Raw genomic sequence first — 25,228 nt, 5'->3', positions numbered from 1 at the left:
GCCAAAGAAGTTTTATAAATACGTTTTTTATACAAGCAATTAAGAGTGGACATAATTAGTGTGTGATACAGTGCACTGAAGTAATAAATAACAATAATAAAAAATTAAGACCTAAATTAAATCTGTGCGATACCGATTCGTACGCGTGAGACATCAAAATGTGCTTCTTATGGCAGAGAATTGACTCCAAGACAAAATCTGTCACTAACGTCTTACCCACTCTTCTATGTTCTTAAGTGGCACGCAAAATAATGACAATCGGTGGAAAATAACTTTATTTAAAGATAACATTCAATGATTACACTAAAATGTTTTTAATGTCCTGATCAATAATGCCGTGTAGTAGGGGGAAAAAAGAAGAAAAATTCCTTTACGATAGATTCCGAGAAAATTGGCTTGACAACTATTTTCCTATTATTGCTAAGGCCATGAACGCTAAAATAGAATTTCAAGAAAGTGATAAAAAAATGTATTAAAAAATTAATTAAAAAAATTAGTTTAAAAAAATGCAATATGTAGCTTACCATACAAAGATGCCATATAGATGAAAATTCTGATTTTGAATTTTTTGTCGCTTAAGCTGGTTCAATTGAGTATTTGCAATTGAGTACTTGTTCAATTGAGAAGAAGAAGACCTCCCATACCCACATATGTGACCTATGACGTCAGCCCCAGCTAATCGAACCCAAACCCAAAAAATTCGGTCGGCTGTTCAACGACGGTTATAAAATAAAATAAAAAAATCTAAATTGTTCGCGAGGGTAACCTCAAATATATTAATCAACTAGTGCAAACGATATTTTAAGTTACAAAATCATACAAAAAAACGTACTTTCTCTAAATAAACATACCTTTTTCCGACAGATTTAGACTTCTCACTCCAAAAATATAGGGGGTAGCCGAAATCTGGGAAGAAAGGTCTCCATAGTTTGGTTAGGAGAGCGATCCAAAATTTGCCATGTCTCGAGAACTTTTTAAGCAAATCGAAAAACTTTTGTACACAATAATAAAATTCGTTTGTCCAAAGATAATTCCATGTAAAAAAATAACTTTTTGTAAAAATTTATTATTTTATTTAATAATAGTCGAAAAAATTTTGAATTGCAAGGTATACAATTTTTACCTTTATTCTAAGGTACGTAAGTTTACAAGACAAAATACAACATTTGAGCGAAATCGGTCGAATAGTTCCTGAGAAATCGTTAAAAAAGTGGCATGGTTAAAATAGAGGTTTTCCAGGTTTTTCTTTTTCAAAAAAAGTTTTGTTTTTCTTTTGGTTTCTATCTAGGTTTTTCTTTTTCAAAAACAGTTTTGTTTTTGTTTTGGTTTCCATCTTGGAAACCAAATCCATCTTTTGGTTTTCTTTTTCAAGCAAAATTTTGTTTTTTGCTTTTATCTAGGTTTTTCTTTTTTAAAAAAAAAATTATGTTCTTACAGACATTTTTATTATGACGCGGCAAATTAAAAGGGTTTTTTTTTAGACTTTAATCTATACTTTTTCTTGAATATATGGTAATTGTAAAGCTGAATTTTTTAGCTTTAAAATTTTCATTCCAAAAAACTAAGATCAATTTTTACTTTTTCTGTTTTGCTTTTGTTTATAAATTTTGTTTTTTATAGGTGTTTTTATGATAGTGCTGCATTTTAAAAGTGTTTCTGATAGACATTACCTCTTTTAATGTTATTGTCTTATGGATAATTATTTTTCCAGAAAATATTATTTTTAGCCTTAAAGTTTTTCTTAAGAATCAAGAAGATATTTTTTTATCTAATTAACTGATATTTTTTTCATCTTTATTATCTTAAAAAGTTTTTTTCCCTTTACCCTATACTGCTAAGTTATGATTATTTTTCCATAATTACTAATCTTATTTCATATAAAAACTAATATTTATTAACGATTTTTTTTTTTAAAAACTAATTTTTATTCGGCCGTTTTTTTTTGGGCCGGATATTCGGTATTCAGTCAAATCACTATTTCGTTACAATCCTAACACAAACTTATATGATAGTTCTTTATTTTAAAAATTGTTTAAAACATTTCAAGAAACAGCAGGGAGCATAGCCAAATCTTTCAACAAAAAATAAGCAACTTTTAAGTACTTTTTAAGAACTTAAAAAATATTTTTAAGCACCATAACAAAATGCAAATAACCAAAGACTTTTACATGATCATGATAAAATAACTAGTTTCTGACAAAGAACTTTTTCTTGATTACATTGGCCACCATAAAAAGGATAGGAGTGGTTTTTCGGTTCAATTCCAGAGGGAGGAATATGAAGCCTGAAAATGTCTTTTCAAAATACAGCAGAGTTGCACAGTACAAGAATAGTTCCCACTGAATCCAGCTCAGTATATACACACGTGGACCCGCAAGTATTTCATCAAACTTGTAAAATGATTGGCGCTTTCATACGCTACGAAACGATGGTAAACCAAAATGCATTGTGTTTGATTGATTTGTGAAAGCGTTGAATAGAACAAGTGAAAACCACGCTTTTGCATAACATGTGGCGAAAAATCGACATGGTAAAAAAAAAAAAAAAATCAACTTAAAAAAAGGAAGAATTAAGCACTTTTTAAAAACACCCAATTAAAAAAGCACCTTCAAGGGCTTTTAAATAACGAAAATCGAAATTAAGCACTTTCTAAACACGCTACGCACCCTGAATAGCTTAAAAGAAAATTCTTAATGTAAATAATATCACATTTTTTTTTAAAAATTGTTTATTATTTGCTAATTTTGAAAAAGCGGCCACCATTAAAAGTGCAAAGACTGACCACTGGCCGGTAACCAAATTTTCTGATTTAACCCTAAATTGAGTAACAGAAGCATTTTTTGCATAGATTTGCTACTGAAGTGAGTCATTCAGCAGAATATTCAAAAGAAGGGAGAAAGTAGTTCAGCAGAATATGTTGAACTCTCACCTACTCTCCTACATGGTTTTTTGGTCATGGGTCACCTACTTCCGAAAAGAACAATTGTAAACATTCATTGTGTGTGATATAACAGTTATGCGTCTTTCGAAATAAATAAACATCACTGATGGGGTCATTGACACCCCCCTATCTTTATTTATTTATTTTTAATTTTATTCCAAAGTAGTGCGATTTCTTTTAAAAAACGCATACTGCCCTACATACTCATTAATTTAAATCCCCCCCCCCCCATCAAAAACAGGCATAATATGATATTTCACGATAAAATACAATTTATATTTTATAACCGTCGTTGAACAACCGACAAAATTTTTGGGTTCAGGACTACTAACGTTCATCTCCGTAGCTTCGTAATTTTGAACCCAATCCAGAAGTCAAGGGAACTCCTGGATCAAGTATTGCAAGAAATTTGCCTTCGTGGAAGACTTTTTGATGGAACTAACCAACATTGGCGTTACATGGTAAGGCAAACCGCGAGAACATCTCACGGTTAGCCAATGATTTTAAATGGACTCTAACCCATGATCCGTAGGCAACAAAAACAAATTCAGAATATGGAATATTATAACCGTCATTCAACAGCCGACCCAATTTTTGGTTCTACGACTACTAATGTTCAATTACGTTGCCTTGTAATTTTGAACCCAATCCAGTTGACAAGGGAACTCTTGGATCAAGTATTGGGAGAAATATGCCTCAGGGGAGGACCTTTTGTTGGAATTAACCCGCATTTGCGTTGCATGGAGAGGAAGACCACGAGAGCTTCCCACGGTTAGCCTGACGATAAAGCGACCCATGATCCGTCTACCACTGAGGATGTTTCACGTCAGCACTGTGGTCGGTGCAAGCAGGATGCGGATTCGTATAGACCAGCCATTGGGTGGGATTCGAACCCGGGTCACCTCATGGGAAGAGGAACGCTCTATTCCCAGAACCATCGCGGCTCAAAATACAATCTATAGCACAACTATACTTTACTAACTACTAGGGGACAAAACTTGGAAATATTGCCAATTTATTCGATAATTTTTATTAAGGGGCCCGATTTTTACCATTTATAATAACTAAGATCGAGAGTTCTTTGAGTTAGCTCCCCATTTTATATCCCTCCTCGCTTAACTCATGTGTATGTGTGACGTCAGACTATTATTTCTCTCCTTTTTTTTAAAGATGTTATTATTCATTTGCAGGGATTTTTTTTTTCTCTTTTCAATTCAAAACCTTTTGCAATTTAAACTTTAAAACATAGATACGTTATTTAAAAGTTTCATTCGGGTTGAATTTGATAATTTAAAGGTATTTACTATCAGAAAAAAAATTAATAAAAGAAAAACTTCTAAAATTTTTCAATTTTAATTTCAATTTCGTCTCTTCAATTTGAATTTTTATTTTTCATTCTAAGCTTTAGTAGTTTTTTTCAAATTTTATTTTCTTTCAGATTACGTTTCGTGATTTAAGCATATTTAATCCCCCCCCCCCAAAAAAAAGAAGAAAAAAAACTAAAAGAATAAATAAATGGAAAACAAGCAAAACCCAGGTAGCAGGATCAGATTTGAATTTCCGTTTTTGGTACCTAAATGTATAGATTCATTTGTAATTTGATTTTACGATATTTGAATGATTAATTTTGAAATACATAGCAATCTGAAAGGAATTGTGCAAGCACCAGTTCAAAGAGTTAACAAACATGGGGCATGGTCTCCAAGTTACGTTGGGAAGGAAAAAAAATAATAAACTAATTTGAGCCTATGTGGAAGCGGTGTTCACTTAGTTTGAGGTCCCGAGCCTTATTGCCTCAGGGGATAGAGCGTTCTCCTTCTAAAGAAAAGGTGAACCGGGTTCGAAACCCAGCTACGGCTGGTCGATACGAATTCCGCACCTGGCTCGCACCGACCACAATGCTGACGTAAAATAACCTCAGTGGTAGACGGATTATGGGTTTGAGTCACCTTGCTTCGACATAGGATCATAGGTCCTTTTACCGTCAGGATAACAGTTGGAGGTTTTCGTGATTTTCCTCTCCTTGTAACTCAAATGAGGTTTAGTTCCATCAAAAAGCCCACCACGAAGGCAAATTTCTTCCAACACTTAATCCGGGAGTTCCTTAGTCTTCTGGATTGGGTTCAAAATTTCAAGGATACGGAGTTGAACATTGGTAGTCGCAAACTGAAAATTTAATTTGCTGTTCAACGACGGTTATAAAATAAAATAAAGAGGTTCCTTTTGTAAAAATGTGTAAAGCCGTTCTAGTTTCCCCACAAGCACGACGTATGGTCTAAGAGTGTCGAAAAAAAAAAAGAACTTACAGAAGTTGTTAACAAATAAAAATCGATTCCTCAAAAATTATGCGACTTATTTCGTTTTTAAATTTCGTATTTTAACATTTAAGAACACGTTTTTAAAATGTTATAAAAATTTGTATGCTATACAATTTAAACATGTTTCGACCGCTATTAAAGGAAGAGTTAAAAAGTACTTAATAGTTATTAAAATTATTTTACGCGTGGGATTATCTTTGGATAAACGAATCTCACAATTGTGTGGAAAAATTTTGCAATTGTCTTAAAAAGTTTTCGAGAAATGGCGAAATCGGCAAGAAATAAAATTAACATTAAGGGGTCCAAAAAATTTCAACCGCACTCCCGCACATTGCGACTACCCCTATAATTTGAGGGTCAAAAATCTAACTCCGTCCAAAAAAAAATTTTTTATATTATACTTTTCTTTAATTTAAACTTTACTCGTTTACTCGTAATAAAAAAAATCATTATAATTTTTACAATAAAAATTTAAAAAATTTTACATGAAAATTTCGTGAAATTTGGCGGCATAGTGGTTGAGATTCACTGTGCTTGGGCCCTCAAAAAGTAATAAAACGCATTTTGGTGACTTAAAATCACATATTTATTTCTTTACGTAAGAAAGAAAGAACCATTTTTGTGTCGTAAGCATTCGTACTTTTATCCTATGCCTTATTCATAATAATTATTTTTATTTATTTATTTTCTTGCAAACGAGCAACTAATACAAAGATACAATATTATCTTAAATAAACAGTGGGTGATTTTTAATAATTAAGATTGACGACCTTCTTATAAATATCAAGATCCAAACCCATCAGAGCTTCGTATAATGAGCGTTTTTCACATCGGCAGATTCTAAAATATTGGAGGATGTCATGCTGAAATATGCATAACATGTTTCCTAACATTCAAAAACCAAATTGTAATCTTATTTAACCCTTTTTTCAATAAATAATATAATCTGTAATCTTTTAATACGACAACCTTGTGTTGAGTGCAGAATAAAATCTATTTTTAGAGATTTCCTCTGCATCTGCCTAACACGTTAGCATCGAATTCCAAAACCGTTATAGAGTCGCTAATATTTTATTTAATTTTATAACCGTCGTTGAACAGCAGACCGAATTTTCAGTCTACACATACCAATGTTTAACTCAGTAGCCTTGTAATTTTGAACTCAATCCAGAAGACAAGGGAACTCATGGATCAAGTATTGGGAGAAATTTTGCTGCCATGGAGGAATTTTTAAGGGAACTAATCCGCATTTGCGTTACATGGAAAGGAAAACCCCGAAGACCTCCCACGGTTAACCGGACGGCAAGGAGACTCTTACCCATGATCCGTCTACCACAGTGGTCGGTGCAAGCCGGGTGCGGAATTCGAACCCGATTCACCTCTTTGGGAGACGAGCGTTCTATCCACTGAGCTACCACGGCTCTTGCTAATGTTTTGGATTTATTAAATTTCTCTATTATTTCTCCACGCTTTCTTTTTTCGCCAAGACATTTGAATGCGTATGGCTAAGAAAAAGAACCTTGGCATTAAATTTGATCCATAACAGCCAATACACGAATTTCTTAACTTTCCTTGGCGAAAACTATTTCATTTTTAATAAAATACACAGGTGACTCGCAATTTTGATTTCTTGTTAGACGGAGGTGTCCTGTGATGCTTAGCCTAGCAGACGCAACCTCCGCTCCATTTTCTAAATTTATTAATTTTTTTTAACTTTGGAGTTCCATAGGATTCCGTAATCTAAGAAAAATAAAAAAAAAATTTATCATTCATATTTGATTATTCATTTCAGTAGTTAATTATTTAATTGTGTGCCCGTATCAGTCTGGAATTTAAGAAAAATTAATTAATTAATTAAAAAAAATATAAACTAACTAACTCAGTGGCGCGACAGCCCATTAAGAGGGCCAAGGCCGACTGTGCCCATCTCAGTTTTCTTGACCTTGGGCTCTGGGGTGCAGGAGCATATGTTCCGGTCAGGTGGTTAGCCGAACGCGGAACCCCCAGTGTTAGTTCCCAAGCATGCTTGGTACTCATTTTATCGACCCACTGAAGGGATGAAAGGCTGAGTCGGCCTTACCCGGCCCAAGGATCGAACCAAGGACCTGTGGCACGACAGCGCGAAGCGCTACCGCTCAGCCAACGGGCGTCAAAAAAAAAAAAAAAAAAAAAATATGGGCAACTGAAAATAAGCCAATCAACATCCTTTTCAACTTATTGTTTGTACATCATCCAACTTCTTCAACTAATAGTAATTTCTTCAAGCACCAAAACTTTCCTGAATAGGGAGGGGGGGGGGATAAATTAAATTCGAAACGGTTTTCAAGGTGTGTCACAAATTTAATGCAAATGCGGATGGTATTTAGAAATAGGAAGGATGTGCCACTCAAAACACTACTTCCAACGATAATATACTTTCTACTGATCATGCAATCTAAGCATTTGCAACCCTTTAATAATGTTTGAAATATGAGAATAATGGTTTTCTTACTCTTTTCCGAAGAAAAATTTAAAATTGGTGCTCATTCTCTAGAAATTCTGGATTGGTGTGAGAGGCTCTCTATGTTTTATTAATTTCTCTATGCGAAACCCCCGTCGTGATGGCCCTTTTCAATTTCTTTAAATTTACATAAAATAAACATATGAATTTAATGAATACGAATATAAGAAATTGCATGAATTGAAATATTTTTAATAATTGTATCGGAAAATTAAATATTTCGAAAGAAAATGAGTAATTCGTATCAAACTGAAATAGAAAATGAAACGTATACCAAAAACTTTTTAACATAGCATGTAGCATTCAAAAATATCCATTCAGGATTATGTTTCCGTTAACTCATTTTAACTATTTTTACGTGCGGAAAGGTTCTAATTTGGCGCAAGAATGAGGAAATAATCGCCCAAGCAGGAGGTGATTGTACTTCTAATTGTTTGTTTCTAAACAATCCAGAGAGTATTTTTGGAACACAGTTCTGTTAAGTTTTATAAATTAGAACTTTAACAATATGATTTAAAAAGCAAGTATCATTTAATATCATCACTCTTTAAGCTCTTTTAAACAAAAATAACATTAACACTACCCTTTAATAAAAATAATAAATAAATAAATAAAATATGGCTTCTCTATAGTCTTATAAAGTAACTAACCCCTTAAAATAACGTTACTTAAAGTAAATTCTTCTGTTCGCTCAATTTCTATGTGATCAAAATTCGCTATTTTGACAATATTTAATTTCATTCGATACATTCCATGCAATGTAAGATATCAATTAAGATAAACACAATCACAAGTGCCGTTCTTTAGCAAAGCAAAACAAACCGTAGTAACATCTGTTTGGAGCAGACGATAAATAAGACTTTCTTTTTACAATCATAACTGCGTCTGAAAAAGAGGAATTTCCGAACTCTACAATTCTTTTAGCTCTCTATCACTCTTTAAGCACTTTAAAACCAAAATAACGTTTACACTAACCTTCATTAATAATAATAAATAAATAAATAAAAATATGGCTTACCTGTAGCAGCCGCTTTTTTAGTACTTATTCCTTTTAAATAATTAACTCCACAAAATATCTGTAAAATAGCTGACGTAAAAAAAAATTCTTTTTGTTCACTCAATTTCTATGTGATCAAAATTCGCAATTTTGACAATATTTTTGTTTTATTCGATATATTCCATGCAAAGTAAGATATCAATAAAGATGAACACAATCACAAGCGCCGTTGTTTACCAAAGCAAAACAAAACCTGGCAACATCTGTTAGGAGCAGACGATAAGTAAAGACTCTTTTCTACCAACCATACTTGCGTCTGAAAAAGAGGATCATAAGTTCCGAGAATTCCCGAACTCTACCCGATTGAGATCAGTGACTCTAGCGCTGAGCGAGAGAGAGAAAGGATAAAACAACACGAGTGAACGAGGAAAAAAAAAAAGGCAGAAGCGAGGAAAAAGATAGGCAGAATCGATTCGAGTAGTGTAGTTGACCTCCTATAACCTGGTTAGGCGATGGTTGTCCGCGTCTGCGATCCGAGAAACATTCACTTATTCATTATATGGGCAACCTCCTTTCACACTAACAAAATAAAAACGACTGAAAAAACTTAAATAAAAGGCATTCATCAGCTTTAATCCCGTTATTAATGCTAATATTGGAACAGTCACGATAAATCCAATAAAAATTATTTTAGTTTTTGTTCTTAAATAGTTAAATTTAGTTTTTGTTCTTTACGGAAAAAGAAAAGGATAATTTTATTTTTCGATGGTTTTACAAACATTTCTTTCTTATTCGAGGTGAATCGTATTGTTGCATGCAATGATACAATACGGAACAATGCAGTGCAAAATGTCGACTTTCACCGGTGAATGTCAACAATCATATAGTCGCTTTGATGAATGTCCGAAATAATTGTTTTATCCAATTTGATATTAATTTATTCTTCGATATTATTATATTTATTCGATATTTTAATATCGGCAGAGGATTGATTACGAGAAACATCAGTATTCGGAGTAAATGCATACTTGGTACTTGACCTTAAAAACACTTTGATGTAGGGCATACTGGGCATTGGCACTTGACTTTAAAAAAAGCATTAATGTAGAGCATACCGGGCAAATGTATACCGAGCAGTGGCACTTAAGTAGACCTATATATTTCGGACATTTACAACAGCGACTAAGTGATTGGCGACATTCACTGCTGGAAGCCACCAATTTCGGTCATTCACAGCAACACATGTAACCCCGCTTTAATGAACTCCGCATATTGCGTGCAACACTCGGTTGTAGTGGTCTCGTCAAGACTGTTATTTAACTAATATTATTTCCTGCGCTTATTATGGACAGTTAAGAAATTGGTAGTACGTTATGGTGATCTTACATTTCTTTTAGCAGGTAATTAAATAAAATTTTTTTAGTCTATGTCATAAGTTCAAAAGTATATAAGTATGACTTTTATTTAAAAATGAAGTAACGCACATTATAAGGGAGTGGTTAAAAATCGGTCATTTTGCTCCAATGAATAATGCTTAGTGGGTTGTGTTTCAAATACAGGGACAGGGGATCGGTTGAGCGATAACTTTTAAATGCAACTTTTTTTAAGAAATGACGACTATAAAAAAGAAAAAGCAAAATCAACCAAAAAGTTGTGATCGCCTTATTACTATCACTGGCTACCCAATGGTCAAATGCTTTTTCTTTCTGGACTGACTCCGTTAAACGCCACAACATTTCGAATCATGGGTTGTAAAAACTGTCTCCACTGATGTTTGCCGTCGGATTGATTTTCATATCCTGTTTCAATCACAAAATACTTTCCCTTCTTCAGCATTCATATTTATATTAAATTATAAGTTAATAATGAAAGTAATTATAAGTTAATAATGAAAAGAATGTAAAAATTCTTTAAATTATAATTATGTAAATACATTAAAAATGCCTGCTAGTGAAAATAAAAAATGAAAACAGCAGCGGTCGCCATAGCAACGCATGCAATGACGACGCATGCGCACTGTTTACTATTACTCTTGAACACAGTTGAAATGTGTGTGCACGAGGTCAAATCCAAATCAAGACCCTTTTTGCAATGGGTTATAAACGCTTAAAAAATTCGTTAGAGAGAGACAACCAGTCTGTTGTAAGGAGACTATTTTAAATGTTATTTAACGTTTGGAATAAAATTTTTCTTATAGGAAGAAATTCGCTTTAAGGAAACTTAGTGAGTAGAGAAAAACTCCGTATATTTATTTGTATAAAATTTTATAAAGCAAATTATGTACTAATGCGAATTGCGATTACATTTCCCGCCCAAGCTACTGCAGTATGCTAAAAAAAAATTTTTAAATTAATATTTTGAATACCATCGTTTATTGCTGGTTTCTCCTATAATTTACTACAGCTGGGTCCTACTGTGTTATGTTTGACAAAACTATTTTATGAAAACGCAAAAATAAAAGAGCAATTGATATCAAATAAAAGTTTATTTCAGTTCTCAGAAGGAAGGAACTGTATTATTAAAAAACTGAATTTCACTCCCTACAAATGCATTAATGAAAAACACTATTTTATTCTTTACTATTTCAGAGATCATTTTTATAATTAAAAAAAAAACTATTTGACCGGTTTCTTATAAATTTTCTACTGAGTAATGAAATAGTTTTAAATGGTATGAAAATAAGTTTATTTGACATTTTACAGAAATTCGACTTTTATCAATGCAAGTAATGATAAATAGATGCAAGAATTATTTTTTACCTGAAAACATCTTTATATGAACAGCGAGGAGTAAGAAAAAAAAAAGTTGGAGAGGCATTACCGAAGAGAAAAATAAGTGTCTAGTTCCAGGCTTAAAACTTGGCTTAATTCCAGAAATATGGCGAAAAACGCTATGTTCTAAAAATAAGTAAGTATTATTGGCATCAATAACAGCATTGCTATTTTTTTTTTACCATTCTCCTAAATGAATTTACATTATTTCGATATTAATTTAGTTTAGTTCATAGTTTTTTTATTTTATTCCATTCGTACTTATTACCCACATTAATTAAGCATCATTGTCATCAGTAACAGTATATGGCGATTTCACACGATTTTTCTAAATGAATTAGTAATATTTCTCTATTTGCTATTTCGTGTGTAGTTTATTTATTTTCACCCATGGGCAAAATGGGTCTTGGTTTTGATTTGATGGCGTCCACACACTTTTCAACTATGTTCAAGAGTAATGGTAAACAGTGCGCATGCGTCGTCATTGCATGCGTTGCTATGGCGACCGCTGCTTATCTATAATACGTCATTTTGCTGATAAAGATTAGATGGCGCTGAAGTCTTAGGTCACGTGTGGGTATGGGAGATTTTATTCTTGTTTACCCAATTAGGCAGGTATTTGTATGAATGCGGCAAAAAAAAATTTGTTACCTAGAGTAATAGTATGGCGGCTTTTACGTTTCTTCTAAATAGTCAAAATAAGATTTTTGGTTCGAACTAATTCCAAGAAGGCTGGAAGTGATTTTATTTCTTTATGGGCATTCCAAATAAGAATAATATGAGTTAACGACGGTTTCTAAAATGAGCTTAACTTCTGGAGAGCCGAAAATAAAAGCCGCTAAATTGTCAGCCCATTTTTAGTTTTTTGTCACATAAATTCTAAAAAATGCGCCACACTCGAAATTGAACAAAAGCAAAAGTAATGAACAGTAAATTCCGAAACGAATAATATGCTTCAATATTAATTTTGGTTTCGCTGTCTCGTCAAAATCAGAACTCAAAAATGAATAAAAAATTTTGTCTCACCCATTTTAAGAAAAAAAAAAAAAAAAAAAAAAAAAAAAAAACCATTGCATTTACTCTCAAAAACTTGCGAATTTAAAATGTATCATTCCTAAGTAAAAAAAAAAATTAGGTATTGTTTTAGAGCAGTGCTCCCCAACTTTTTTATCGCCACGGATCAGTCAACGTTTTATAATTTTGCCACGGCCCGATGGTGGTCGTGGTGGTGGTGGTGGGGGGGGGCTGTTGATTATTCATAATTTAGATCTTTTTGATTTAATAATTTTAATTTAATTATTTTTTAAATTTGCCTTAAAAAAATCTGTTACATGAGCGGTATTGGTAAGGCATCTCAGCTCCCAGTTAACCTCTCGTCTATGGAAAGTCGCACCCAAACCGCGAAAAATACATCACAGTAATTAAAATGGAAATAGTTAAATGTTTATTAAGCGACCGGTAAAATTTGATCCATGGACCGGCACCAGTCGATGGCCTGAGAGTCGGAGACCGCAGGTTTAAATTCCGCTTTTAGTGAAAATCAAGTTTTAAAAATTTTTGCTAATTTTTACGCATTAATACATATAAAAAAAGAAAAGAAAAAAAAAAATTCACATTTTTTTTTTTTGCATTTTGTAAGAGGAATCGAATTGGTTTTCTACTTTTAGGATAAAATTAGCCGAAATATACTTCGCACCCTGGGGGGTTGGAGAAAGTTTAGAACCACCCTGTTTGGCAGCGCTTTATTCTCACATTGATTTCACTAACAAACATGCCTCTACTGATTTTTCATTTATTTATTTATTTCTTTTTGCGGAATTTACTGAATTTTAAGAATCATTTTTTTTAGGTGTTACGAGGCAAAAACTTAAAAAAGTGGTGAAAATTTAGCAGATCTTCGGTTTTCAAAAGCCCCATCAGAATCTGTCTCCAACTCATTCGATTCTTGTTTGGGATGGCGGAAGTGAAATCAAAAAATAGAACAAATTAAGCAAAAAATACCAAATAAAACCATGAAGAAAAAAAAAACAGAAAATAAAATTGTCAAGAATATAAAATAATTTTAATTTCTATTTTTCGCTTGATATGTTTTATTTTACATTTTGTTTTTGTATCTTTTTCTTATTTTGTTTTCCGGTCTTTTTTATTATTTTTTTAAAATTTTTAATATTTAAAAAAAAAAAAATTTGTTTTTAATAATTTTTCTTCTCTTTCAAAAAATCTGTTCTTTTCCTCATGCTTAATCTGTAACATGCTTTATCTATTATATATTTTTAACTTATTTTATGAGCTCTATGTACTTGCAGTTTATGTGCAGTACAACAAAAATTATTATTTTTTTTTCTTAATTTTCTTCGTTAACCTCCCTTTTCTTATATCCTTTCTGTCTTTATTGTGTTTATATATATACAGTCCCTGGTTAAATTATTAGACGCACTTTAAGATTCTATGCAGAATCTTAATTATCAGGTGATGCAATACAGCACTTGTTTACGTTCGTGTAACAATGGGTTAACATTGTAATGCAATACGTTAAAAATAAATACAAATAGAAAGTCTATAAAAAATCTCCTGAATAAAAACCCATTACAAGTATGTTTGAATATAAAAGTATTGCCTATAAACTCGTGCAAAACATGTCATTATTAAAACACTGCAATGCGTCTAAATATTTGGTCTAATTATTACAATATACTAATATAATACCTAATATAATAAATATTCTATGCACATAGGACAACGTGACTTTTAAAAAGTAACGAGTAAAAGTACGAGTATTTTTAAAAAAAGTAAAAAGTTCTCATTTTTAAAAGTAACGAGTAAAAAGTACAAGTAAAAGTACAAGTACTAAGCAAAAAAAGTAACGATTTAAAAGTACATTTCTAGGAAATGGAGAATTCAAAGTAACCTAAAATTTTATTGAATAATATTCTTATGTTCTTTAATGTTTTTGCGAAATTGTTGTTATTTATTTAATTATTTTTAATTTTGAAAGTTATGGATATTAATTTATTTTTAAATTCGGAAGAATATTGTAATATAATCGTATAATATAATTTCAAAATCAAATATAATTTTAATATCAAACTTTTCATGGATTTGAACGAAAAAGAAATTTTATCTATTGATTTTAATTTTCAGTTTATTATTTTTATTTATTCAAATTACCATTGATTTAAAATTGTTTTACTCTCTAGAAATGCGTTTTAAAAGCACAAACAAAGCAAACACGGGGGCTACAAATAGCTTTGTGATCTTTGAGCTAGTAAAAATTAATTGAATGTGCAGTATAAGTTGAAACAGAAAGTATTTAAACACGAAATTAGCTGTGAATGCATATATTTGCACATTAATTTTATAAATTAAAAAAACATAAGCATTTTTTTAAAATTTTTTTTAGAAAGCTTACCGAGCTTTAGAAAAAAGTAACGATTTCATTCGATATTTCCGTTACAAATACTTGTACTTTAACGAAATACTTGTAACGAAAGTACAAGTAAAAGTACTAAATTTAAAAAGTAATGAAGTACAAGTAAAAGTACGTACTTTTTACTTGTACCGGCGGTACAAGTAACGAAAGTAAAAGTACTGCCATTGATTCTATATTTATATTATATATCGCCTAATTTAACCAATTGATATATATATATATATATATATATATATATATATATATATATATATATATATATATATATATATATATATATATATATATATATATATATATATATATATATATATATATATATATATATATTCTTTTCTCCTAACATCCTTGAACTCCCAAAGGCCATTGCATTCAATTTGCCTTCTCATCCCTTTTTTAAGATGTGAAAATACTTGAGTGATTTTTCAATTTGGCGACATACCAAGGTTGAGTTGCATCAAAGTATATTCTATGCAAATTTTAACGGGGCTGAAAGGGTTGTTTGGCGAGCGCACCGACGTCGTGTCATGTTTTTGCGAAATGCACAAAAAAGCGCGTTGCATATATATTTTGTGCTCGTAGGTGTGAAGCCAACGAACCGGTTATTGTTTTTTGCAGCTCTTTTGTTTTCAGATGGAATATCACGCTCAGCAATTTTTTTTATTTTTACTTTTTTCAAATGTAATAAATAAGAAGATGTATCATATTTTTTTGCTATTAGGAAATATGTTTTTGGAGATGCATTGTTCCGCTTATAAACTGAATGTACAGTACAGATGACGAAATTTTTATAATATAAATGACGGTTATTATTTATCGAAATAACTATGCTTCTTCAACTTCAATTAATAGATGATGTAAATACCGACATTTCTAAGCGTAAGCTGTAAGACACAGTACTGTCTTTACGCATGGGCACATCCGGGCAGTGACAGGTGCTCCAAGTACTCAGGAGTCCTTCAGAATCTTACTTTTTATGTATTGCATTAAAGAAAAAAAGATTGCATTATATATATTTTTAAAATAAACATATTCTCGGGTAAAAAATGTGCATTTTTTTCTATAAATAGGGATTGATTATCATGCAAGCACCAATAATTTTAATAGTTTATTAGCAGATTTTTCCAGTATATATTTCTATACAGGGGTCTGTTTAGAAGAAATTTGGGTCCGTTAACGGACCCTTCACAAAATATCTTTTCATAAAAACGGACCCTTCACAAAATATTTTAACTTAAAAACGGACCCTTCAGAAAATGATTTTTCTTTTAATCGGACCCTTCACAAATTTGTTTATCTTCATTATTGTTTTGTTAATTGAATAAACCCTTCCCAGGGCAGAAAACAAGAAAGATGGATGTAAACGAATTAGGTTTTGTCTTCGGCAGACGATTCTTCCATTATTCGTCCGAAATGAATATTCCGCGTTCAGCAATATAGGGTAAATACGAAATATTTGTATGTTGCATCTCTGATTTAGAAGCAGCAATTGCTGTTTATTTTTGAAAATTTAATTTTTTTATTATAATTTTACAGTGCCGAGCATAATCTTGTATCTATTTACAATTTAAAAACTCCTTGAAAAAGTTTTTTGCAATAACCGGACCCTATTTGCACAAATTCATAAAAACGGACCCTGGTTGAAAGAATGTGAGTAATTTTTTCACAATTTCACGAAAAACGGACCTTTCACAAAATGTCTGGACAGACACCTGCTATATATTTCTCTAGAATATAGTATATATTTCTCTCTCTTTCTTTTAGAAATGTTATAAATGTTTTCCATTAACACATAGATCACGACAATAAGTACTATTTTTCCAAAATTCGACTTTCTTTTTCAACATAATTTCATTTTATTTCCTATAAGTCGGCAATATTTGTGTTCTTTGGAATATAAAGAATATTCCGTTAATAAAGGAATTCATGTCCGTTTCGCCTCTATTGGAATTTTAAAGTTTCGAAGACAGATGGACTATTTAAAAATAAACGTTTACTATGGTACGGAAAAAATAGTGTCTTATCATGGTGTAATAACAAGTTGTTGTTAACAGCATCCACTTATAATACAAAATTTTCTGGACAAATTTTTTACCTATTTAGGCAGCTTTCACCTCTTCTGTTTTTAATGTTTTCAGCAGACTTCCGATTTGTATGTTGAGAATTGCGATACATCTTTGCCGAATTCCACAGTGTCGACGTAAAATATCATCAGTGATACACAAATTATGGGTTAAAGTCCCCTTGCCGTCAGGCTAATCGCAGAATTAACGCAGCCTCACCAAGTAACGTAAATGCAAGTTGGTTCCATAAAAAAAAGAAAGAACAGCGATGGCTCAGAGCATTCGTCTTCCAATGAGGCGAACCAAGTTCGAATGTTCGAATACCAGCGATGGCTTGTCGATACAAATCCGCATCCGGCTTGCACAGAGCACAGTGCTGACGTGAAATATCCTTAGTGGTAGACAGGTCATGGGTTAGAGTCCCTTTGCCGTCAGGCTAACAGCGGGAAATTCTCGTGGTCTTTCCCTCCATGTAAACCAAATGCGACATAGTTCCATCAAAAAATCCTCCAGGAGGGCAAATTTCTCCCAATACTTGATCCAAGAGCTCCCTTGTCTTCTTCACTGGGTTCAAAATTACAAGGTTACAGAGTTGAGCATTAGCAGTCGTAAATCCAAAATTGGGTTCGGTTGCTTAACTACGGTTATGAAACAAAATTATAAGGCAGAATTAGGAAATTTTGCTACTGGCTAATTGCCAGTTGCAGCAATTTGGATAGACGCTATACTTTCCACCACCATGTATCGATGCCAGTACATCCTGTAACCATACAAATGTCAATGAAATGTTATTAATTATTATTGATTTATTTTTTAACTCAAGATATGAAATGTTGATTAATAATGGACAAAATGTCAGGAAATTTTTGCGATCTATTGAAAAAGACTAGAACATACAAACACTTTTTATTTTATTTTATAACAGACGTTGAACAGCCGATCTAGTTTTTTGGGTTAACGATTACTAATGCTCAACTCCTAAGCCTTTTAATTTTGAACCCAATACAGAAGACAGGAAAACTCCTAAATCTGTACTCCCTTAGTATGATTATATAAACATCTGTATAGATTCATTTTTAGTAAAATCAAATTATTTGAGGTCACGGAACTTTTTGTCTGATTAGTAGAAGAAATATTCGTTTCTGGAGTCCGTAAAAAAACCTTATTACACAACGATCGCTTCTAACCACAATATAGGGAGTATTTATTACTCCCAGGACGCCAGTGATTGAAGCTTACTCTGCCGTGAAATAGAAAAATCAATGTAATCGATGAAAAATTAAATATAGAGATTTTTATGTATTTGGCATCCATGTATGATTAGCTACATATTGCAAAAAATGTTTTTTTTCTTTCAAAAATAGATTTTGTTTTATGAGTTTTTAAAAAAAATTCTATTTTAGCAATACTTGAAAGAAAATAGTTGTCAAGACTCTTTTTATAGCCTTCGTTGAACAGCGACCCAATTTTTTTTTGTTTACGACTACTAATGTTCCAACTCCATAGCCTTGTCATTTCGAACTCAATCCGGAAGACAAGGAAACTCCTGGATCACGTTTTGGGAGAAATTTGTCTTCATAGAGAACTTAATGATGGAACCATCCAGCATTTGCATTACATGGAGAGGAAAAACACGAGAACCTTTCACAGTTAACTTGAGTGCAGGAGGAACTTAACCAGACTAACACTGAGGATATTTTACATCAACACTGTGGTCGGTGCAAGCTGGATGCAAAATTCGCAGCCACCGCTGGGATTCGAACCCGGTTGACCACGAAAGCTCTATCTCCTGAGCCATCACGGCTCTCAAGATACTTTTCTAGAAATCTTTCGTGAAGCAGTTACGATGTTTTTTCAATCTGTACTGGACTCAATTTTTAATGGACAAGAATCAATTACGTTATTTACAAAAAAAAAATTTAGTTCCGATTAAAAATAGTTAGGCATTAATTACCTTGCAACCTTCACAGGAAGTGACGCCATAATGGTATCCAGAAGCCTTATCGCCACATACTTTGCAGGCCACAAATTTGTCGCCAGCGCTGTCTGCGTCTTCAGTCTCTTCCGCATCTGAAAATAAAATTATAATTTTTTTTCTTCTTTTCTAATTTAATTGTTTGTTTCACAAAATTCATTTGCAAGACATGCAGTAAATTCATAGCATTGCTAAATTAGATAATAATAATAATTTAAAGAAAAAAACGGTGTTAAGGTTTACAAATTGATTAGGAGTTACCCTAAACCGAGAACCAGACTCTTTAAAAGATGATTCTGATTCTTTATTCATTCTGAAAGTTGATTCCTGATTCTGTAATTTCTTTAGAAGGCTCTGTCGTCCTATGAAATGAGAAATGAAAATTGTTGTAAATAATAAGCTATTTTCAGAGTTTCTGTAAGTTTCCAACAATTATCCTTGACTGTTAGGTCAAGTTTAGCCAATCTAAAGACATCGCTGTTAATGAAATTTATTTTGAAAATGGTGTAAAACGTAAATATGGAATAAAACCACAGCTTTATGAAAATGAAAAGCGTTTCTGATCTATTTTTTCAATATTTAAAAATTTATTCTAATGCTGCATAATCTGGGCTCGTAAAAATTTGCCAAAAACTTAGAATAAGGTAGTAATTTTGGTGATTTTCATCTAAAGGAGGAAAAATGTCGCCAAATTGGCGAGTTTCATAAAAGTTTAATAACTTTTTAAATATGTAAGTTGTTAGTCCGTTTTAAAACCCAGACAATTTTTTACGGCAAGATGATATGTATAGTCAAAATGATCGCTTTGCCTCGAGTTTAAGGTACTTAAACTGAGGCTTTTTTTTTTTTATTTTCCTTGGCGACTGAACCTCGAAAAACCATGTTAAAATCTTACTTTTGGTTACAGAAATAGACTCAGAAATATTTATGTTATCGTAATACAATGATTTGGCGACTAACTTAACAGGGGGGGGGGGGGTAAAAAAAATGAAAATTAGATTTAGTGAGAAGTTGAATAAATCTACTTTTAATGATGCTTAAAAATTAATCATAATATAGAATATACACAAAAAAGAAGTTTTTCTAAACAATTTGCAGAAATATTTAATTACATAAAAATACTACATAATTACAAACATGATTTCTTTTTTAAATTTATAAATGTCTATTTTAACTTTTATGCGTCTTTAATTACATTTGATAGATTTTATTTATTATCACCTTCATACCTCAGTTTGCACTCGTATGCGCATGGCAATATTTATTTTTTTAATTTTATTTAAGTGTAACTTAATCATGTTTTTTTTTAAACTTTATATAAAAAATATTAAACCTTCTTTTGAAGAAAATAATTTAGCTCCTTTTCAAAATAGTAGTGCTGCCATCTAACAAAATAATTTAGAACTTTTTACTTACTTTAAACTCTCACTCTATTTTTTAAAATTTTTTTTATATGTCGAACACTAAAAACTAAGAAAATTGTAGCCGTGCATTTTTGTGTGTGTTTTACTCTATGCATTCAATCAAGCTGTAAATTAAAAAACAATTCCTTTGACACGAATACTTTCGTTAACAACATGACTGCTTAAATCTTTATTAACAAATATCAAAGATATGAAAATGCGAATAATAAAACATTAACAAACTAAACTATCTTATGAAAAATATAAAAATGCAAATTTTAATTTTTCTTCATTTAAAACAACTCTATCTTCAAGTCTGAATAATAAACTTTCATAGCATTTAGCAGAATTAGATTTTGGTCTTAAGGAATCAATAAATGCAAAATCAAAGCTATAATAAAAGTTGCACGATTGTTACCTTTCCCAAACGTGGCAGACTACTATTAGTCTAACCATACCTTAATATGTTTGTAAAAATATGAATTATGTATATATAAAATTATTAAAGATATAATATTTATTATCTATTTAACATTATTAAATTTATCGAAAAGAGAAGATAACAATGAACTAACGAAATTTTTGGTACAAAAAGTAGGGTAATTTAAAAATAATTAAATAATATTAAAAAACATAAAGAAAAAAAAAAATTAAAATAATAATGCATAACAGAAATGAGACGAAAGAAAATAATATGAGCTTGTTTAGTGCTGCCATCTTTCAGTAAAACATGAAGTATCAAGTGAACCCACATAAATTACCCATATTTTTTTCACTTTCAGTCATTGCAAGCTTGGCAAAAAGAATGGGAGTGGTGTAATGGACTAGTGGTAGGGCTGCCAACTCGAGCAGGGGAGCAAATATTGCTTGAGCAATGTGGCAGAAATTTTACATTTGGAAAAAAAAGAAACAAAATAAAATATAAGAAATTAATAATTTTAAGTATTTTCCATTCAAACAATATCTTTTCGGTATTTACCTTCAAAAAATACCCTTTTGTTGCAACAATTCAGTTATTCCCATGTGTCCTTTAGGCAGAGAATAAGATCCAAAGAATTAGTTGAAATAGCTTTTAAAGTGTCATCTTCGCCCATTTGTTTTAAACGTACTATTTTTTCTTCTTTTTTTTCCCTCACGTTCCCAACATGAATGTAACTTTTTCCGGATTCATAATTAAAAGGTAAGCGATGATATAGAATATATAGCTATTATTCATGCGTTAATATCTATACAGTGTAGTAGAGAAAGATAAGTCACATTATACTATTTTGTATGCATGTTAGCCCACGTTTTGATTTTTCTATGCATCTGAAATAATTTTAAAAAAGTTAAAAAAAGACTTTAAAAAAAAACTCGTATTCTATGTTTTATTCTACTTTTATGTAAAATGTACTAGAGATTTTGTTGAAATAGAAAGCAATCTGTACTTTGTATAGTACGAGTCAATACAAGCATATACAAGTGCTAATTAAAAGACTGCATTTACAAATTATTTTTAATAACTCCCAAAAGTGTTCCCTGACATTGTTTTCCCAGTGTTCCAGGAAAAAAAATTCCCAGGAAATGTTTCGGGAAAAATAAAAAGTGTTCTAGAAAAAGTATTCACTACTTTAATTAGATTTTTAATTTAATATGTAAAGAAGTTTTTAAAATATATTTATTTATTTAAAATTTTCAAGGACAGATATATTTTTGTTTTGTTTACTTGATACATATCTCTGGATAAATTTATGTAAATTTTTCGCAATAGAACCTCTGTTTCTTTTTATTGAAAATGAATAAAATAGCAAGCTTTAGATTTATAATGAGTATTTTTCGACATTATTTATGAAAGTGTGAAAAAATTGCCTTATTCTAATAAAATTTTTTTACTAAAGAATCTTGTCTCCCCCGTTATCAAATTTTTACAAAAATAAATATGGTTTTAAATAAGTTGTATATAAAAGTTATTTTCTTTAACTTTCCATTTTCTCAATAAGAAAACATTAGTTTTCAAATGATGGATGATGAAAAATCAGATATAGTATTAAATAAATAATCAAACATTGTAAGATATAGTATCGATTGAATAATAGTATTAATTTTTATTATTTAATTCAAAAATGATGGGAGATCGAAACTGTTTGAATTATAAGGTTTTCAAAAGTTAACGTTGAAATCTTTCGAGGAATAAAAATGTAAAAGAACCACTTAATTTTTGAGAGCGAAAACGAAATGGGATGAGCGAAGAACGAAAATAGAATTTTCTGATTGGTTAAGCCTTAGCCATTGTTTTAATTAAAACTATAGACTACTCTATATTTTTTTTCTTCCAAATATTTTACAGACATTTGTTAGTTTATAGCTCTATTTGATCAATTTATTGCACTTACTTTAATATTTAATTATTTTTTATTCGCTATGAAATTCAATGAACAACGTTAGCGTGGTAGCATGGAAGGACTATGTCACCATATTAGTATTCCTAAAGTAATCAGAAACCACTCCTTTATTTTTTACAGTAATTATGATTAAAATGTGTTTCTATTAAAGTAAATAATTTAAAATCAAAAGTAATGGAAAAGGCAACATTTATGTTGTACTGATTCCTTTAGGAGAAAAGTAAAAAATCGCCATACTATTATTGACGCCAGTAAATTTAAGTAATCGTTGAAAAATTGAAATAAAATAAATAATGTACTAAAATTCACAATTAATAGAGTATGGAGCACAGTATTTATTTGTTTAGAGGAACCTTAAGAAATCGTCATGCTATTATAGACGTCAATGATGATAAATTAATGTTGGTAATATGTACTAATTGAAACAAAAAATAACCTATGTACTAAAAAGCAAAGTTCATGTCGAAAAGATATTTATTAGTTTTGGGGGACTCTAAAAAATCGTTATATTATTATTGACCCAAATGTTTAATTAATATTGGTAATATTTATTAAATTTATTTTGTAACCATCGTTGAATGCTCAACTCCGTAACCTTGAAATTTCGAACCCATTCCAGAAGACAAGGGAATTCCTGGCAGTACCGTCTTTACGCATGGGCACCACCGGGAGGTGCCCGAGGACCCCAGGCACTCAGGGGGCCCTTGAGAATCTCACTCCTTATCAATTGTATTTAAAAAAAAAAAAACAAGAAATAAACAAGATTACCTTATATATATTTTTTAAAATAAATAAATTCTATTGTATAAAGTGTGTAATTTGTTTTTCTTTCTACAAACAGTGATTGATTATCATGCAAACAACAATAATTACAATAATTAGAATAGTTTATCAACATGGAAACTTTAAAAAAAACAATCGAAATCTATTTTTTTACGTTCCAATGAAGTTTTTATGCAAATTCAGTTTTTTTCAGTTTCTTTTGAAACAAATATAAATACAATTAAATCAAAATGTATTTAAATTTTTTCAAATTATTGCATGTGCTGAAAATGCTTTATTTTGTGTATGTGAAATGTTTTAGTTCGATTTTAAGCAGTATGTCCTGTTTTCAGGTCCCAAAACATTTCCGTTCCCGGGGGCCCTGCGTGCTATTAAGACGGCCCTGATTCCTGGACCAAGTATTAAGAGAAATTTGTCTTTGAGGAGGACTTGACGGAACTAACCAGCTTTTGTGTTACATGGCAAGGAAAACCACGAAAACCTCGGAAGATGAGGATTTAATGCGGGAGGGGACTCTAACACATGATCCGTTCAACCATTCAGAATATTGTACGTCAGAACTGTGCAACAGGATGCGGAATTCGTATCGACCAGCCTGCGCTGGGTTCGAACGTGGTTCACCTCATTATACGGAAAAAAAAAAGCTTAAAAAAACAAAAATTAATGGAAAAAAAAGGTACTTATTCTTTTAGATGAATAGCAGAAAATCGCCGTACGCAGATGACGCTTAATTAATTTTGTTAATACGTACTGCTGGTATTGTTGCAGTTTTAACGTAGCAGAGTTTTCGTAGTGTCAGAAAATATCTTTTCGTGTGGAAAGATAGTATATTAATATTTTAATGAATTAAAATTAAAAAAGAACTTTTTTCCCACTCCAACTTATAAATATTTTAGAAAGTTCTCGAGGCATGGCCAAATACGCAAAACGTAACATTAACATTAAGGGATCCAAGCTATGGATCGCTTTCCTGACCAAACTATGGGGACCATATTTTAGATTGCGGCTACTCCGTATATATCAAGGGTGAAAAATCCGAATTCGTCGGGAAAAAAAAGGTATGTTTATTCAGAGAAAATGCGTTTTTGAGTCTGATTTCGTAACTTATACTATCGTCTGTCCTGATTAATGAACATTTGAGGTCACCCCTCGAACCATTGAGATTGAGTCCTAAAATGTGCTGATCCAATCATTATATCAAAAGGTCCGTTTTTTTTGGAGCACTTTATGTATATCAATAGCCCGATTTCTCCCCTTAATATAAACGTATAATATTCAAACTTGTTCAGGTATTATATTATACGTTTTTTTTTATAATATATATTATAATATCTATTTTTTTTCTTCTCTTGCGCACTGTTCAACTATGGTATAGTTAGAGCATCCTAATACAAACCCGGAGTTCTTGGGTTCGAATCCGACGAGCACCTCTCTCTCTCGCATTCCTCTCTGCGCATCACTTTTGAGACTATGCATTTTGTTCAAATAAAAATGCATGCGGTTTCAATATTGATCAATATTTCTATTGAATTAGACCTATGTAATTATTGTTTCGGAGCTATTTTGACACATTTTGTTCAAATTTGAGAAACCCTTTTTTGCAGTTAATGCCTGAATCAAAATGTAAATCACATACAGTGCCTCAAATTGTTTCTGAGGAGTGAAA

The 25,228-nt window shown here is 31.4% G+C and overlaps 1 protein-coding gene across 2 annotated transcripts in view; it reads right to left on the bottom strand.

Moving 5' to 3' along the window:
- LOC107444900 (ecdysone-induced protein 78C) overlaps window positions 1-25,228 on the bottom strand; it is an 85,657-nt gene that overhangs the window by 38,432 nt on the left and 21,997 nt on the right. For both annotated transcript variants that reach the window (XM_087166466.1, XM_016059168.5), the window contains one exon: window positions 18,975-19,090. In XM_087166466.1, coding sequence (XP_087022592.1) covers window positions 18,975-19,090 — 116 coding nt within the window. The remainder of the gene's footprint in view (window positions 1-18,974; window positions 19,091-25,228) is intronic.

Source organism: Parasteatoda tepidariorum, chromosome 6 (genome assembly GCF_982258835.1).
Source record: "Parasteatoda tepidariorum strain Cologne lab strain chromosome 6, Ptep-v5.0, whole genome shotgun sequence".
Taxonomy (NCBI): Eukaryota; Metazoa; Arthropoda; class Arachnida; order Araneae; family Theridiidae; genus Parasteatoda; species Parasteatoda tepidariorum.
The sequence above is the reverse complement of the archived record's forward strand: the minus strand, read 5'-3'. Positions and strand labels throughout refer to the sequence as shown.